Source organism: Bombus pascuorum, chromosome 1 (genome assembly GCF_905332965.1).
Source record: "Bombus pascuorum chromosome 1, iyBomPasc1.1, whole genome shotgun sequence".
Lineage (NCBI taxonomy): Eukaryota > Metazoa > Arthropoda > Insecta > Hymenoptera > Apidae > Bombus > Bombus pascuorum.
The window spans coordinates 30,968,249-30,986,175 of NC_083488.1; the positions used below are offsets into that span (position 1 = coordinate 30,968,249).

General features: G+C 34.2%; 1 protein-coding gene across 5 annotated transcripts; it reads left to right on the top strand.

Moving 5' to 3' along the window:
- The first annotated feature begins 1,235 nt into the window (after positions 1-1,235).
- On the top strand, positions 1,236-17,388 carry LOC132910071 (maltase A2-like). 5 transcript variants are annotated; one of them, XM_060965529.1, is made up of 8 exons: positions 1,236-1,599; positions 3,945-4,048; positions 5,666-5,876; positions 9,132-9,268; positions 13,182-13,363; positions 13,968-14,985; positions 15,502-15,770; positions 16,071-17,388. In XM_060965529.1, exons 2-8 carry the CDS (start codon positions 3,947-3,949, stop codon positions 16,294-16,296), a joined length of 2,145 nt encoding a protein of 714 aa, XP_060821512.1. In that variant the 5' UTR covers positions 1,236-1,599; positions 3,945-3,946; the 3' UTR covers positions 16,297-17,388. The 5 variants fall into 5 exon arrangements, with proteins under 5 accessions (XP_060821512.1, XP_060821505.1, XP_060821507.1 ...); XM_060965522.1 differs by having other exon boundaries at positions 1,237-1,599; positions 13,170-13,363; XM_060965524.1 differs by having other exon boundaries at positions 1,238-1,369; positions 13,170-13,363.
- The last annotated feature ends 539 nt before the right edge of the window (positions 17,389-17,927 follow it).

Sequence of the window (17,927 nt, forward strand, 5' to 3'; positions counted from 1 at the left end):
CTGAAATACCGACGTCGAAAAAAACCAGAATGCTCCTCTCGCCCTCTACAATTTATAACATCGCGTCGATTGTAATTAGTTCGTTCGAACGCGCTCCGTATATTCAAACAAAACTTTAGTTGGTGCTTGATTAAATATACTTTTGGTCACTGAATTTATTTATCCGAACGTGAACTACTATTGCATAAACAAGAACTCGTAAGCAGTAAGGACATAAGGGTAATTATTTACGAAGCGAACAACTTCACCGGTTTCAATAACCTTAAAATATGTTGTCAAGGTCAATATTCTGAACAACTTTTTTTACATGTACCGTCACTCGACTGTAGTTTCTGAGATATTTGCAAATGTTTTTATTACGATGGCAATATAAGTTTGATAATCGAACAATCACTTTTTTCAATATCATGATTAAAGTGTTCCTAATTTCGAATAACGATAATATAATATAAAGCTTAACATACAAATTGACCAAGACTAACTAAACTTTTGTTTGAATTAATGGATCACGTTCAAACGAACTAATTACATCCGTCGCGCCGCGATGTTATAAATAGAAAACTCTGACCATTTCCGTGGTCGGTATTTCAGAATGTGAGACACGATATCTTATAATACTCTCATTTTATGTCGCGTCTATCCTGTGCTGAATCAATAGATATGGTCACAGACGGGATCCAATCGGTACTGTCATGTGCGATATTATCCTCATCTAAATACTATCGGTAAATAGTAAGATAATAAAATAAACAACGTGCATGAATGTTAACATGTTTAAAGGGGCCACAGAGGAAATTTAGAAAAACTAATATTGTTAAAATTATTCGTAATTTTAATGTCATATTATTAACAATTTATAGAGTTATCTCACTATTTAAACAATTTCTTCTTATAAACATTACTATTACATTTATCATACACAAAATGCATCACATTTATGAATTACAAACGAAACAGTTTACAATACCTTTTTTCCTATTCTTTAATTCTCTGGATCGATAATAATTTTCCGTATTTCTTATACGTAATTCTTTATCTATAAAGTTTATGAAATTGAAACGAATGTTGGAGTTCTAAGCTAATTTTTTAAACAATCTTACTGCACCGTCGATTGTTGTTAAAACGATATAACATCGAGGTTATTGAGCTTCTAACCATCACAGTTGATACGATGAATTGCATGTATGTCATCGACAAGAGCGCAGACTCGAGGAGGGCGCGAACGTCTCGGTCAGAAAAGTGAGAGACCACGGGACTAAACGGAACGAAACGGTGTTGCTAAATATACTACGCGGAGGCACGCGATTCTCTTTACGGCTGGGGACTGCAGGATGGTCATCAACATCCGAAGCCACAGACATTATCTTCGGTAGTGATTTTGTTGTCCTTGTTTCGTTGGTAGGTTTCTCGGTAGTGGAAAATCGCACACGTAGACAAAGTGAGTCGTGGCGTATCAAACGTATTGAGATACCGACCGGTCTCGAAAGAAATCTCTTGTTAGTTTTGTGATTCCTCGGGGGTGAAGATTTCTCGAGGACGGTTCTATATGTGTTTAGGTGTTCTGCCGATGCCGTCTTGTGGTAACCGGCTGTGTTACAGGTAAATTAGATAAATTTAATTTTTTTTGCATAATTCGTAATTCTTATCGATACAATAGGTGACTTAGAATTACTCGTTATGTTAATAATGATGTTCCAAATGATTTCGTTATTGAATGTATAGTGATGGTGATGGTGATAGAAGGTGTGATTGCGCAAGTAGTTGCTTTTTTCTATGAGAAGTGATAACTTTATGTAATTATTAGACTGCGGCTGTTTATGCATTTATAGAAAGTTTAAACGTATAAAAATATACAGGATGCTCGTAATATGCAAAAATCTATAACTATAATAAGATATAAAAATATATATAATAAAATAAAAATATATTATTTGAAGAAAGTGAAATAAATTTGTTTTTAAACGTCTATTTCTTGAAACAAGCTACCATTACTTTAATTATTGCTATCCATGAAGATACGATAAGTTTACATATACATGCACAGTTTAACAATAGTTGATAAACGCAATAACGTTTCGCGTTTTCAACTGTTGCATTGTTTGTACAACACCGTAGTAGCAGCTGCAATACAAAATTATCTTCGATTTATTTGTAACTGCTATTACGTGTTCATAGAAGATGAACATAAAAGTCATGCACGTGTATAAATGTTTATTTTGTAATTAGTTCGTTACAAACTAAATTAGCACAGAATCAACGTGACTGTTGTCTTTTATTCTTAGAACTACGTTAACAAACAGGGAAAGCATAAACGTTCAAATTAACGTATCGTTTAAAGATACTACGTGACCAATTGTATCACTAAATTTCACCAGATCAAATTCGATAGATTTTTTCCCTATTTCACAATTAGTTCACTGTTATTTAGCTCTATTCACTAACAGTGTTTGCATGTGTGCAATAATTAGACATATTCTTTTTCCTCAAATCGATAAGAATTTATAAATACATTTTCATGACTTTTAATTTTTAAGTATATTTGTATTATTATCCCCAGAAATTACTCGATTGCACTTAATTTACATTACGCGTAAAATATCGTGCTCTTTATATGTAACAACTAGGTTAGGTGATGTTTATGCAAATTCATATTTTTACGAACTAAATAAAAAACGGGAAATCCAAATAGAGATTCGTTTCATTCTCAAATATTATCATTAAACTGCGAATTTTTATGCATATTCATTTGTTTACTAAGACAATCGTACCAGAGATTTATTTCGTCTACTAAATATTATAACTATTACACTAAATTATTATTTTATGCATTTTTATATATTACGTGCATTACGTGCGTTTTTAAACCTTGAAATTTTTTCATTCGTAAATACTCGTAATCTAACGGTAATAAACGTTTCGGTAATCCTTTTTGTCGTAGTAAAGTCAAGGTCAGCTTGAGTTCGTTAAAATCACGATATCGCATTGTAAGGACTATATTAAGGCGAACTCTGACAAAGTACTACTTTCACGTCTTCCAATTTGTTATAAACGCGTCACGATCCGCGTAACGATCTATTACGACGATAATTACAACATTTCGATAATTTCGACATTTTTTATATCTTTTCATATTACGTTCATTTAAGCGCATTTTTACAGATTTAAAGTTTATCATAAATGCATAAACATCCCACATCCAGTAATGACCATAGCCATACTGTAATTTTTCTACGATAACCTAACTTGGTCTGAACTGAACAAGCGCTGTAACATGACGTAAGAATAGGCTCGATAGAGCGTGACAACGAAACAATGACGAATCCCAAGAATCGTTTGGACAGCCCTTTTCAACGATCTCGTTTAATGGATTAGGGGAAGAAATCGTAGCTCGGCCAACGCGTGCTTCATAGAATTTTTCGATCAATAGTCGACGCACTTTGCCAGTCGGCGCGCCGCGTGCTTCGTAAATATGACGACCGAGGATTGCGTTTCGTTCGAGCGTATTATGTGTCATATATTTACCAGTGTGCAGCTCGCACTTACACTCGCGAATACGTCCACGTAAAGATCGTATTTCATCGTAGAACGCGCAGCTGTAATTTCGTTCGTTAATCTGCGTTCGGGCAGCAACTCAAGCGGACAAAAATGCCACTTGGCATTTTTTTTTTTTTTTTTTATTTTCAACGTGCTTATGTAATGGTTTTAATTCGACGATAGAGAGTACTCTTTAAGCAGAATAGAATTAAAACGAGAATAAAATCGTGATGTGTGAAATTGCGAGCGAAAAGCAAAGGGAAGAGAAATAAGAAATAAGACAGAAATAAAACCGAAGCGTTTCGATGTTTTATCGAAAGAACGATTTGACATATGTATATTCGCTTGGTGTTCGGCGTCCGACATAGTTCGAGAATATAAAACAAATTAGATTTTTCTACATTCGACAGACATGAATATCCAGAAGCCTGAGGGTCTTTTGTCGGTGGTTTTACCAATTGAACTTGCGTCATCGCCGAGTTCGCGGCAGCTCATTATAAGTCAGGACCAACAGGTGTGTTCGACACAAATAACGTAGCTTTATTCTTTCGTTCTTCTGTTTCTTTGTGTTTTCTCACGCTACATGTATATATATTTAGCTACGTTTAATAGCATGTGGTTTCCAAGACTCCTTTAACTCGCTAGATTAACATCTAAGATATAAGGTTTATTAAAGTAGACACTTTGCAATTACGAGTAATTTGTACTTAACGCTTCAGTTAATCTCGATAAGATAAGTTCACGTGCTTTGTTTTAAAAATGTGTACGATATTTATATCATAGTGTGATGATCTTTTATTTTAATCTTTGTTTTGTAGATGATAGGTATATGCTTAGATACCGGCATTGATTTCAGATAAGCGATAGGAGTAACAAGCGAGTAGTACATATTGAGTTTCAACGTAGAATATTGGTTGTTTTAAATTACATTAAAAGTCATATATTATATACTCAATATTCACGAGTAGTTATACGCGAAATATTTTTCGTTTAATTAACAAATTCTTTATTCGCTTAAAATTCGAGCAACACGTTCTCTACAAGTATTTGCTTCTAAACAAGCTTACCTTTTTCATGAATGACATTAACTCTGTGTGTACATGAAACTAAATATTAATAAAGTGCGATTGGACAAGGGATAAATCCTGAAAATACGATTACAGTAATATTTGTTGAATATACTTGATGATAATACTAGAGAGTGTAATGGAAACAGTGACTGATCTGATGAGTAATACGCTATATTCGTTTGTGTAATCCATAAGATGATTCTTATTGATAGATACCATCTTCCTTCAGTTGTGGCGTATCAGGCCTACGATAATATTATTACAAGCTTACCGCTTGTTCGTGTAGATGATTCCAGAAATCATGTATGTTGGCCCAGCCTAATTTAGAAAGTACAGCGTATACGATTTATGAAGAATAAATGTGAAAACCTTACTGAAGAGAGATCATAAGAAGATATTATATTCTACGGTAAATTGAAATTGTACTTAATTGAAATTACAATTAATCTTGAAAATTAAATTTAAAATAAAAAATTAATGTAGAGAAGAGTAACTTAAGAGGCGAGTAATATTTAGCGATACAACTTATCTGGGAAATTTGGTAAATATAATGGAATTCATGGCAGTCTTCAACGATGGAGGAGAGAGAGAGAGAAAGGAAGTTTCTTTTTTTAATCAATTAAATATACTAATATGATAACATAATAATACTAATATTATTAATACCGTAATTCGTAATTACAATATGAAATTCATATATATGTATATAATTACTATAATAATATAAAAAATATTATAATAGAATCATCGATCCATTCATTTCACTGTACAATAACATGCATTAAAAAAATTATAAAATTTCTTGTAGGCAAATATATTTAATGTCCTGTCCAAAAATCGTACTTGAACATACATACATATACTTTTATCGCTCATCTGGTTCATTGTTTTATCTTTTGAAATGCAGCAAATCTATCTTGCTATTTCGTTTGGAAGAAAGACGGCCGTTTCGCTATTTTATCCTTCAAACGATATTATTTAAATGGTAAAAATAATCTATGAGGAAACCTGTTGGAAAGAAAAATGATATAACACATATCGAACGCTTGTGATTTTACTAGGAAGAAGAGGCGTCGGATTGTCCGCTTTTAACTCCTAGCCCACCGGCCACGCAACCAAACAATGCCTTGGAAATCAACACCATTTTCGCTTCCTCGGAAGGAAATCCCGTGGAATCGATTCCTCCACCAACGCTTGAAAATATTAATAAGGAGGATGGGCTTAACGAGTTCATGAATATAGTGAACAGCTCGAGTAAAGCACTGAACGATGGTAGGTTTCTGTTGGTAATTGGCATATTTTCGATGTAATCGTAAAATTAATAATATTAATCGCATGTGTTTCGTGTTTTACTACGATATTATCTAGTATCGAGTTGTAATCTCTTGTATCTTAAGAATCAATTCAGGAATTTTTGACCGCTTTGGTTGTTCCCGTTTTGTGATAGACGATTTGTTAACAAACGTTAACGTTAAACACGGTCTAATTCAGTTATACGTAATAATTAATTTTTATTGGTTCCGTAATTAACGAAGTATTTTTTTATCGAAGTATTGAATGTACTATGAATATGTTACGTATGTATTATAAATATATTGCGGATGTAATTATATAAAAAATTATAATTATAAAATTATAAATTGCAATTATATAAAAATTATATATAAAAAAAATAATTAGTCGGTTTGTATATAATTTTCGAAAGATGAAATAATTGATGTATCTAATTTTGTATTGAGTTTAAACGATTACAATGAAAGTTCATCTTAATATAGCGTATAGGTGAAATATTTTTTTTTACTTTTAACGTAAAGCAAAATCTATACATAATCTTAACGTCATAATCTATTAAAAGATACATTTATGGCTTTTTGTACGCGTAATATTTGAACAAATATATGAAAAGCCATCGAGTAACAAAGTCCAAGGATCAATATAGTTAATAAGAGAGGAAAAAGGAAGATCGGTCGTAACGCGTTCGAAGTTCCAGTGTCTATGGTAGATTAACGCTAAATGAAACGAATAAAATTACAAAATTATAATTTAAGCAATTTTATTTCCTTTCGTATTCGAACAGGATTATTTCCATAAAAAACAATTAACATGTAACGTTGTTGTGTATTATATTTAAATCACGTGATTACAATCATTGAAATAATACTGTCTGAAGCATTTTACGATTAATTTAGGCACGGTAAACGTCTAACACTCGAATTGATAAAAATAATATATCACGATCGAAATGAATAAAACTGGAAGTATCGCTCCACTTTGATAAATTAAAAATTTAGCTTTTAGTGTTTGAAGCAGTATCGGAATAAAATACTCGTGTTAGAGAGGAATAAAAATAGACTGATAAAACCAACGCATTCTGTCTTTCCGAGCTCAATATTCAAAAAATCGTTAGAAAGCGCGTGGGTGGTAGATATTTTGGTTATGAAGTTCAGGCCTAGAATTTCTAATTCCGAACAGACTTCGTACAAGAGTTCCGTTTACTTCGTTTTCCAAAGTTTCAGCCCTAATTTGTCGATCTGATGGATTTGATATATTTCTCTCAACAACCACTAAATAATATTACCGAATTGAAAAATCTAGGCAGCTTTTCGTGTCACTTTGATTTGTATACCCATTTCTTACGTCTGTGCATTTTTCATTCTAGTGGTTGTTTCGAGTTAATCTTTACAGCATTATACAGATAATTTATCGATTTTCCAAGCCCGTTCTGTTTGCTTATGATAGTTAGTGTAGTAAAATCGCTTATATCATTTAATAACTTTGGACATGGAAGTCCAGTTTAATCAAAGACTTGCGGTCTTTGAACGTTTTTATAGTTTCAGAAATATTGTCGGAGATTAGATATGGCAATTTCTACGAAATAAATGCGCATTATACGTATATCGTCTACGTTTAATTCGTCGAAATATCTTTTAAGAGCAAATATTTATTCCTCGCTGTTGTTTAAAAAAAGATGATCTTCGTCAAAATGTTCCCCGCCAATTAGGGTTGATGACGATGTTTCCGTCTTTTTAATTTCTACAGGGTAATACTATTATCATAGAAAGATCAAGTTACGTTGAAAAAATTATAATTCTCGCCTCTTGTTGCTTTCTTCACTATAAATACTTTAATCAACCGTTTACAACGTAATATCGTGCAATTACTCGGTAGCAGAAAAGTCCAATGAAAAATATTAGAAATTTTAAGCAAATATATGTTTTGTTCTTTGGCTTCTTAATATATTCGTACCTTTTGTTCTTGCGAATAAAACCACACGATTATTTTTAACAAAATTAACGTTCACTTTTATTCAGATAAAGTCACGATTTACAGCTGTACATATAGGCACTTGTTTATCCTAATAATTTTTCAATACTATATTACTTCATTTTTATTATTTTCACCTCACTATAATTATCACCTATGTAATAATATATTTAACTACAGGCTATTCGTCGGTAGTTGTTTCGTCGAAGAACAAATTTCGTTCGATTCTTGTAAAAACCACTAGAAGCAAAAGTCACGAATCCTATGCTACCCGGCTATGGAGAAAAGCAATATGGTGTAAATGGTGAATTTGTGGCAAATCGATATACCTTTCACAGTTTCAGCCGTCGATGCTTCAAAACCAACGATTCTCAATATTTTATACTTCGCGTACTCTCTGCATATTTGCACAAGAATGGCATAGATGGATAGAACTATAGTCACAGGGAACATTGGGAATAAAATAAAATATCAAACAGTATTCATATGTATATACGCGTTAAATTACGCGTGTTCAAATCACGCACATCCGTAAATAGAAAAATAATATGAACATTTAAGAAATCTTATAAAGTTCTAAAAAGTTTAATAAACGACTAATAGAACGATCGCAACGTACTTTCAAAACATATTCCGCGTGTCGCTGGTTGAAAACCTGTCTTAAACGATACTACTTGACAATGTATATCGACTTCTTTGTTTCTATCAATTACGTTTCGTCTAAATGTCACTAATTTTTTCTAACGCAATACAATATTACACCTTGACCACATCTTTGCACTATCAGGACGCACATCGTTCACGACTGGTTAAACTTAGAAAATACTCGCTTTACGCTTTTCCGCGGTTACTGTCTGGTGAAATTGAACAAAATCATTGCCGGCTCTCCCCTATCGAGCAACGCGAAACGCGTAAGTACTTAGATGCTTGTCACTCTCGAGGATCTTATATAATGGACCCGTTGATATACACGGCACTTAAGCCGACGATAAAATGTCTTTAACGGGATCCGGTTTCAATTGGAGCGATAAATTAATCGTAACGAAGTCTGGCCGTAACAATAGCCGAGGATCGACGCGTGCTTCGACGTCGATTCTGTCTGGTCGACGAACAGCGATCGTTGATGATTGGATCATCTCGGGCAATTACGAAACTCAAAGCCGCGAAACTTGTCAAGTTCGATACGCGATCCAGGTCGGGCGCGCGCGATCGGTCGACGTAAGACAATTTTTTTTTTTTTTGAAGATCGTGAATTAATTACAGAACCAAGTTCGCGGGATCCGATGGTGGAATCGACGACCAGCGGAAGCAGCAGCGACACAAACGAACCCGTTTGTGCACAGCTATTGACTCAATTGAACACAGCCTATCAACATCTTGCACCCGATGCTCAAGCACTGGTAAGCAGCGTTTTATGGAAATTTACTTATTCATGAAATCTTTTTGCAGCGTCGATGAGAGACAGTGTACCGCGAGATGAACTTGACAGAACAAATATAGCGTGATCGTGGAGAAGCGTAGGCGTTGTTATTCTTGTCCAATTGTCTAGAGTCTAGACGTTACGTGTCTATAACACCTAAAATGGATATTTACATACAGTGTATACGAGTCTTTCGGTGAATTTGAAATTATTTATTTAAGAAATTATATTATTATCGTAATGTTGTTATTTACTTAAATCATATTATCGATATTGTTGTTTACATTTACGAAGGTGTATTAATAATATTGTTTGAGTTTAAGAATAGATGTTGGAACATCTTTGCATAATTTGAAGTTTGATTTTCTCAAATTTGATACTGTATACGAGTGTTAGTACGATATACTTATTTTGCTATATTTGTTCTATCAACGATACCACTGTTGACGTACATATACGTACAATAATTATCTATGATATTTTCTTTTTCTTTCCAACTCTCTGTTAATTCGACGAACACCTTTCTTTTATATCAGTACGTGCTTTAATAATTCTTCTCGATTTAAGAAAAGGTATTTCATAACAGCTATATTTGTGTATTATATGATATTTATATTTTCGAATTTCCATTGACGGGAAGCAAGTTCGTTACATGAAAGGATCTATTGAAGTATCTTGCGTATCGCTCGGTACACGGAAAGATGAACGTGATGAAATGCAACGTCGAGCCAGCAGAGAGTTAATTATATTACCGCAATACATACACGTTGCGACCGACTGTGTACTCTTACGCTTTTTGCATATTTATGGATTGCACAGTGTAATAAATCGTTAAGTTTCTGTACATCCTCACTGTGAATAATTTGGGTAGCGTAAGTGCGTTATCTAATAAAAACCCTCGATAAAAATCGTGCGAAATCATCGTTACTGGCTTCTTGTCGTTTGTAAACCTCTAACAGCAGAATTGCGTACGATTGTTCGTCATTTGGTAAATTTTATGACTTTGTTTATTCGCTTTTGTGCAATGCACGCTTTGTTTTGGCCACGGCCGATCACCTGTTCCATCTTTGTTTTAATCATGCCAAGTTCAATTTCATCTGCGCGTCTCGTACTTTTATTTTATTTTTGGTACACGTCACTGTATTTGTCTTCACCGCACCGACTCGTAATTAAATATTCTTTCATTCATCGATTGCAACTTTTGCTCCATTCACCATACAAACATTATTAGAAGATCAATAATTTTTTATCGTCGTATCGTATATCAATAGAGATCATGAGATTATCGGATTATTAGTGAATTGTTATACATATGAATTGGTAAAAAAATTTTAAGATATCTTAATATCATTTGTTATAATAAAAAGATTCTAATAGCTGTCACGTTCATCCCTAAAAGTCCAATTTATTATATGTATACATATGTGTGTGTGTGTGTGTGTGTGTGTGTGTGTGAAGATTTATAAGAGTCTTTAAATATTCATTCCTTGTATGAGCAATTGTCTTGTGAATGATAAATGACAAATACGAAAGTTTGTTTTTTATGAAGTTCTTTTATTTTTTCTTTAAACGAGACACATGAAAAATGTATAAGAGCATCGCAGAGTATTGAATAGAAAATTTTCCTTTCTCGTTTCTTAGACGATTTTCATGGATTTTGATTCTCCTTATGCACCTCAAGCTTCCTAATCTAATCAACTGCGCATTTTAAAATAATCGTTCGTCTTTTGTTACATGCACACAGAAACACATTTTTTGTTTAACTAACCGAGTATCGTTATCATAAGGACTACTTTAAAAACTTAAGAATTCTAAATGCTCCAATATGTTACGCAATATCTACTATCGTTATAAAGATTATTTTTGTAATTAAACGTTTCTAGTCGCACCACTATTTTATTTATCAAAAGTTTAATTTTCAATAATAATACAACGAAAGGAAAATATTATTGAAAGACAAGACACGAATGAATAAATAAAGGTGAAACTGTGATACACGTAAAAAGGTGTAAATCTTGAACCTCACTATATCGTTTGGCTTCCACGGTAGGATTATAATTGTGGATACCATAAGCGACAGGGTCTATAATTGGTGAAACCGATACCGTAAGCCCTTTAATGAACTTTTAAGCGATGTGAAAATCGACACTCTTCTTTACTGAATGGTCGATATCGAGCGTCTCACACAAAAGGGAAATTAACCTATTTAGATCTTTTTCATTCAACCTCACCCTTCTATGTGTATCTTCTTTTCACGCTTCGTTTAATCTAATATTTATACGGTGTTCATAACAATAGTATACCTGGTTTATTGACATATTCTTTTTATAGGATCCTTTATGGTTCTTATGAAATTGTTATAGAACCATTTATGACATTGTAAGAATTTATAGGCAAGCAGAAAATCTACCGTGAAAATGAAAAATAACGCACTCTCCAGGTGTTGCATAAAGCATTTAGATTATGTAATTTCTCAGAAAATATTGTATATTTAACCCACTGTCGCTGGTCGCTCGATCCGCGTTTATATATCAGAGTAAATATTAAAAAATATTGTCTTTAAAAAAGAACTTTATCAGGATTTCATATAGAACGGATTTGCTATAATTTCGTATCAATTAAAATTCTATTTATTAGATAATTTCATATTTTCTCTTTGAATATCGACGTGCAAGTTTTGTATTCGGCATACTTTGGTCAATTTGGCACATAAAAACACTAGTTTGCCAAACGTTGTTAACGCAATACGTTTGTCGCAATATGTCCATTTGCGTTCGATAAATCTTTACTACAGAAAAAGAAAGTGTATATCGTATGAAAAACACGTACGATATCTCTATCGATGTATGTTGACGCGTAATAATTCAGCTCGATGCTAACAACATTTTAAGATTCTATCGATTAGTGTCATATATGTAATTGCTTGAGACATTGTTGACACATTAATTGTCCCATTTCCGACTGAAAAGCAATTTATCAAGGCATTGCATTAGCTCTGGCACGCCTAATATATTCAAAGACTCGCTATTATAGAAACAAACTATTTAAAGAACCTATGATATACTCCTTGGAGTAATCGAAAATTTAGGATCCTTGACATTGTCATATATGATGTTAGATAAGTTTGGCATACGCAACGTCTTCGCGTTATGAATACTAGGAACCGCAGAAGATTCACACATACGGAACAGCGTTTGCAATAAATAAATTGCACGCTTTTAGCAACGTAAAAGCTTATTACGAAAAATTCAAGATCGTAATCGATTTCAATGGAATTATGATATATAAGCTATATCAACATTACGTTTTAATTAGCAATATAAAAGATCCTTAGATCCTTTTAGAAAGTTGTACGCGATATTTACGAAACGCCAATCAAATCTGTATTTCTTTTTTTTCTGTACAACCTTCGCGTTGCAAGCGATTTCTACTCAGAAACAGCTCGATCAAGGTACAAATATTGCAAAGTAATAATTAAAAGCTACGTGTTTTATTTTTATATCTACGTGTTCGCCAATGTTATCATTCCAACCAAACATACGTATCACTTCACTCAGCGTCAATAGCAATTCTGAAATTTATGCTCCGATGAATGGCAAATCTAAAACAAAGAGATACGAATATACGAGACATTGAAAACACTTCAGAATGGCCCAGATCGTTGCCCTGGCGCGATGCTAGTTGCATTTCGATATCAATGTACAATCACGCTAATGGCCATGTTACAGCCAACCAAAACAGAACTGGTATCGCTCTGTTGGTCAATTTGGACGTTTGGTCGTGGTGGAGGAAATCGTGGCGACCTACCTGTGTCTATCCCATGTCACTAATCGCTTGCCTGCTTTCTAACACCCTTAAGAACCTAGACTGTAACTGTTTAGTTTTACAATCAGGAGAATGGAGGAAAGCCACCGTTGGTCGGGATACAGCTGATGGTACCGAAGCCGTCGAAGGATTATCGCTTCATGAAATGGAACTGGCCACTCATACGGAAAACTTGCTTCTGGTCCCTGATGTCGGTGCTGGCTGCATGCATAGCGCTCGTCATTGGTGTAATCGTCACAATGCCGAAGAAGTACGTATGTATACATATATGTACATACATATACGAAGAACAGGAGACAAAAATATGACAAGACCGTTTCTCTTAATTAGCGAAATACCGCGACTGTTTTTTTCTCTCGAATTTTTTAAGACTGAGCTGTTGGAATTTGTTAAAGGAAGTTTTTTTTTTTAAATTTAATTCCTTTTAATCTTCATTCTCTTCTTAATCCTTATCTATAAATTTCTAATTAATTCCGTAGCTTTGCGATTCGTAGCCATCGTGGATATTGAAAGTAGCATTTTATTCGTGCAAACGTTTGTTTAAAACTTTTGTCGAATTTAAAGATGTAATTTTTTTAAAACTGACTGGGATTTTTAAACTGGATATGTTTAATAATATAACTATAGTAAAAGTGTATTTCGATTGTCAATAACTGAGGACGAAAAATATTTTTTATCCAGACTAAGAAATATGTATACATATGTATGTATGTAGCAGGCATTTTCCACTTGCCCACTTCTGCATGAATATAGTTCTCGATACTCGATTATTTCATTCATTCGCGAACATACTGCTCTACTAAAAATTTAGATAATCGGAGTAATCTGTAAAGGGTCGTTTTATATTTCCACAGGTGCGACCCTCCGGTTCAATGGTGGCAAGGTAGCGTCTTCTACGAAATATTCCCCGCATCGTTCCAAGATTCCTCGAAAGGAGGTGACGGTATCGGGGATCTTCGAGGCATAACGATGCGTTTGGATTATTTAAAGAAATTAGGCGTACGTGGGATCCGCTTAAATTCGATCTTCCCAGCAGCACACTATCCTGAATATTACACAAACATCGAGAACCTGACAGACCTCAATAAAGAATTAGGAACGTTGGATGATTTCGCCGTGCTCGTGCACGAGACTCATCGTCGAAACATGAGTCTCGTTCTAGATCTGCCGCTGTATCCCTTTGTAAAGTCTTTGTATAACGAAACTGTGCCCTCTGAAAAGCCGAATAAAACAGACAAAGCCGTACGTGAGAGAAGAGACGTTACCGAAACGATGATTCTGCAGGAGGTAACACCGACGACACCTTCCATGTCGCTGCAAGCGATTCGCGAAGCACTGTCCTCGGTGCCACCTTCTCTGGATACCCCGCAGCGTGATCCGCTCACGTCGAAACACGTGAAAAACGTGTTAGAGAACGGCAACGTGACAGGGGCTATAAAAGTTTGGTTGCAAAGGGGAGTCGATGGATTTTACTTGAAAGGACTGGAACATTACGTGGACGAAAGTTCCTTTGCTAGCAGCTTGAAACACTGGAAGTCCATCGTAGGTTCTCAGAGAATACTTATTTGTCACGTGGACGCTTTGAACGCTGCCAAATTGGTTGCAGCGAAAAACTCTATTTTAATGAATATGGATCTTGTGGATGTTACGTTGCGCGTGGCGAATGGCACGAAAGAGATCAAGAGCCAAGTAGAGCATATTACAAAAGGTGTGTTGTTTAAGAAGCCGGGTTATCCTTGGATACACTGGTCCATAGGTGGCGTGGACTTGAAACGAATAGCTTCTACCATTAGCGTAAAGAATGCTACCCATGCTGTGACTTTGTTAGGGATGATGCTTCCGGGAACGTCCAGTATATTCTATGGTGACGAGGTATAAATTTAGATATAATATGAGTGTAGTAACTGTAATATGTGCAGATAAGATGTTTTAAAAAGTCCGGGAACTTGGAGAAGCGTATATTATTTCTTAAAAATAACTAAATATATAAAACAAATTTAAAGGATAAGTCTCATTTTCGTCGCTTATGGGACATTTTTACAAATATGTTGTCGCGTAATCTTACGTTATGAAACTTGTACTTTCACTGGCGATTAGACATGAACTTTCTTCATACTCCTTATAATTGAAAAGATATTTTCTGTCGTAATATCAAAATATCGAAAATATTACAATTTTACTTGTCTTAACATTCGTATCTTTTGCGTTATTTAGCAGGTTCTTTCTCTTCTTAGCTATTTTATCTTAAGACTCTTTTTGTTTTTTAATCATAAAACGACATTAAAATCAATCGTATCTTTTTCTCTGCGATCTTCGTACAATACGATAATGCTTGATAATCTTGGCCGATTTTAAACGACGATTTTTACAAATCTGATTAATGTTTAGATAGGTATGTTGGACTGTGAATGCAAAGATCATAAGGATCTTGCTCACGTGCACAACTTAGCTCCTATGTATTGGGAGGAAATCGGCGGTTCTGAGATTAAGTTTACATCCGGTGGTGTCACGGCTTGGCTTCCGGAATCTAGGAAACCCTCGGAGACTAGCTTGACTGGAACCATCGCGAAAATGGCTTCTCTCAGATCGGATACTACGCCAATCTATGTTAAAGCGGTGCTAAAGGAGAATCAGGTGCTGGCAAACTGTAATATTAGGTAAAATTAATTTTATAATCAAGCTTTTAATGTAATTTTTCAAATTTTATGTCTTAAATCCGAGTCAGTTGAATATCGTTGAGTTCGTTTCTTTTGTTCCGTCTATATTATTTATAGAAAATGATTTTCTACATGATTTTCTTAGAAAGTTGTTCAGGAAATTTCAACGAGCGCTGAAATTTGCAATGTACTTTTTAATTATAATTTTACTTAATTTTAATTATAATTCTACTTTTTAATTTACAATGTAACAATCGTTCGTAAATAGATTTTCTAATATAAAATTCTTTCTTCTCACAGATATGCAGAAGATGAAATGATCGTGGTAGAACGATGGTATCCACGACGAAACTCTTACGTGTTTTTAGCGAACCTGGGCAACCAAATGCAAACAAAGGATTTGTCCTTCCTCTATTACGGTGGTCATGTGGTAGTCGGACCATCGTATAGATTAAACAAAGACGTATATTTCAAAGAACTTATCGTACCTCCGGGAGAAGCTTTCGTTATAAAGCTTGATAAATGAAGATTTGTTACTGAATTAAAGATCAATGCAACGTTCATTTTATATGTACGATCAAGATTTTAGCGTCTTTGATTCATATGATCAGCGTGAATTTGTGATATTTTATTTGGAGGATATCGTTGACGTTGCGAACGTTGTACAACGAATGTTTAGATATGTTTAGAAAGTTCCTATTAATAAATAAATCGATTAGGAACCACAGTGTCCAACAAAGGAAGAACGATTTGGCGAAAAAATAAATGGGGTATATATGGTGTGGAAAGGAAGAAAAAGAGAGAAGTTTGTACGGTCTCAACGATTACATATACATACACGGGTAAAATGTGCTTAGACACAAAATCAAAAGCTCACGATAAAAATCAAATCCTATATTGTTAACTTTAATCTGGTTGGTGATAATGAAGAAGCACAACGAAACGATTGCGCATTTCACATTCCAAAAAAAGACAGATCATTTCACGTTTGCCTGTGTTCATTTTAATGATCAACGTCTAGGACGAGATTACTTCGCTGATTTGTATATCTTTTAATCATTTTGATAATAAAGCCAAAGATGCTTGCGGTTCGATTGATTATATTCTCAGTCATAAAAGTTGATATACTTCGTATCTTACAGATTATAGGAAATTTATTCGTGTCACTGGGTACGATTTTAAATTTTTAGATCGATCTAAAATATAGCTAATATTTTTATATAACGAATTTTATCGCGTGTAAAGAATTGTTCGCAACGTGTAATTTTCACTTCTTTTGTAATCATTTTGGTACTAATCGAGTGATACTTTATCGGTGCGTAAATTTAAACGATGCTGACGCAGAAACAATCCTTTTTGTATTCTTATTCAACATTATGTGACACGGCATGTGTTCTCGTGACATGAATTTTATAAATTACACGTGACTTTATGTAAACGTATAATTCGATCGAACATGAATATTCTGATACAAATTTCGTAATAGTATGTATTATGAAGGAAATACGATATTTGTTATCTATAGCGTATCCTATGTATTCAAATTTTTACTTTAACAAAGTTCGATTTTGATGTGGATATTAATATTCGAAAATAAAACAGAAAATTTTATCTCATATTTTTTTAATTTTGTTAATTAATTTATTTTCCTATTGTAATAATAGTGAAATTAATAAAAAATGTACATTTGAAATGTTGAGCTACAGTCGAGTTGATTTGTATTGAGCGCCATTTATATCGAGCGCCATCTGTATCGAGCGTCACTGGCATCGAATCTTTCTCGCTAGTACTCGTATTTGCTACTCGCTCGTATATAAGGAGCCTCTGTACCTAAGTTTAGTGGAGCGTTCCTTCGAGCTACACCGCGGAGCTACAGTCGGAGTTCTTAGTAACTTATCATGCTCTGAGGAAAGTCCCTGGACCGTGGGCAGAAAGTGTCGCAGTATATCGCTGTTAGCCTCTTGTCGTCTATCTCGAGTTAGGGACAGGAAGCTTCGGCAGATCCTTTTCGAGTTAGGATGAGAGTGTATTGGTCATAGAAAAGTAATGTGGTTAGAGACACGAAAATTCTAACTTCTAGAACTTTTCGTGTCCAACTAAACAGGGCTATCACGAAGGGAAGCTTCTCTTTTTGTTTTCCTTTATAATATTTACAAT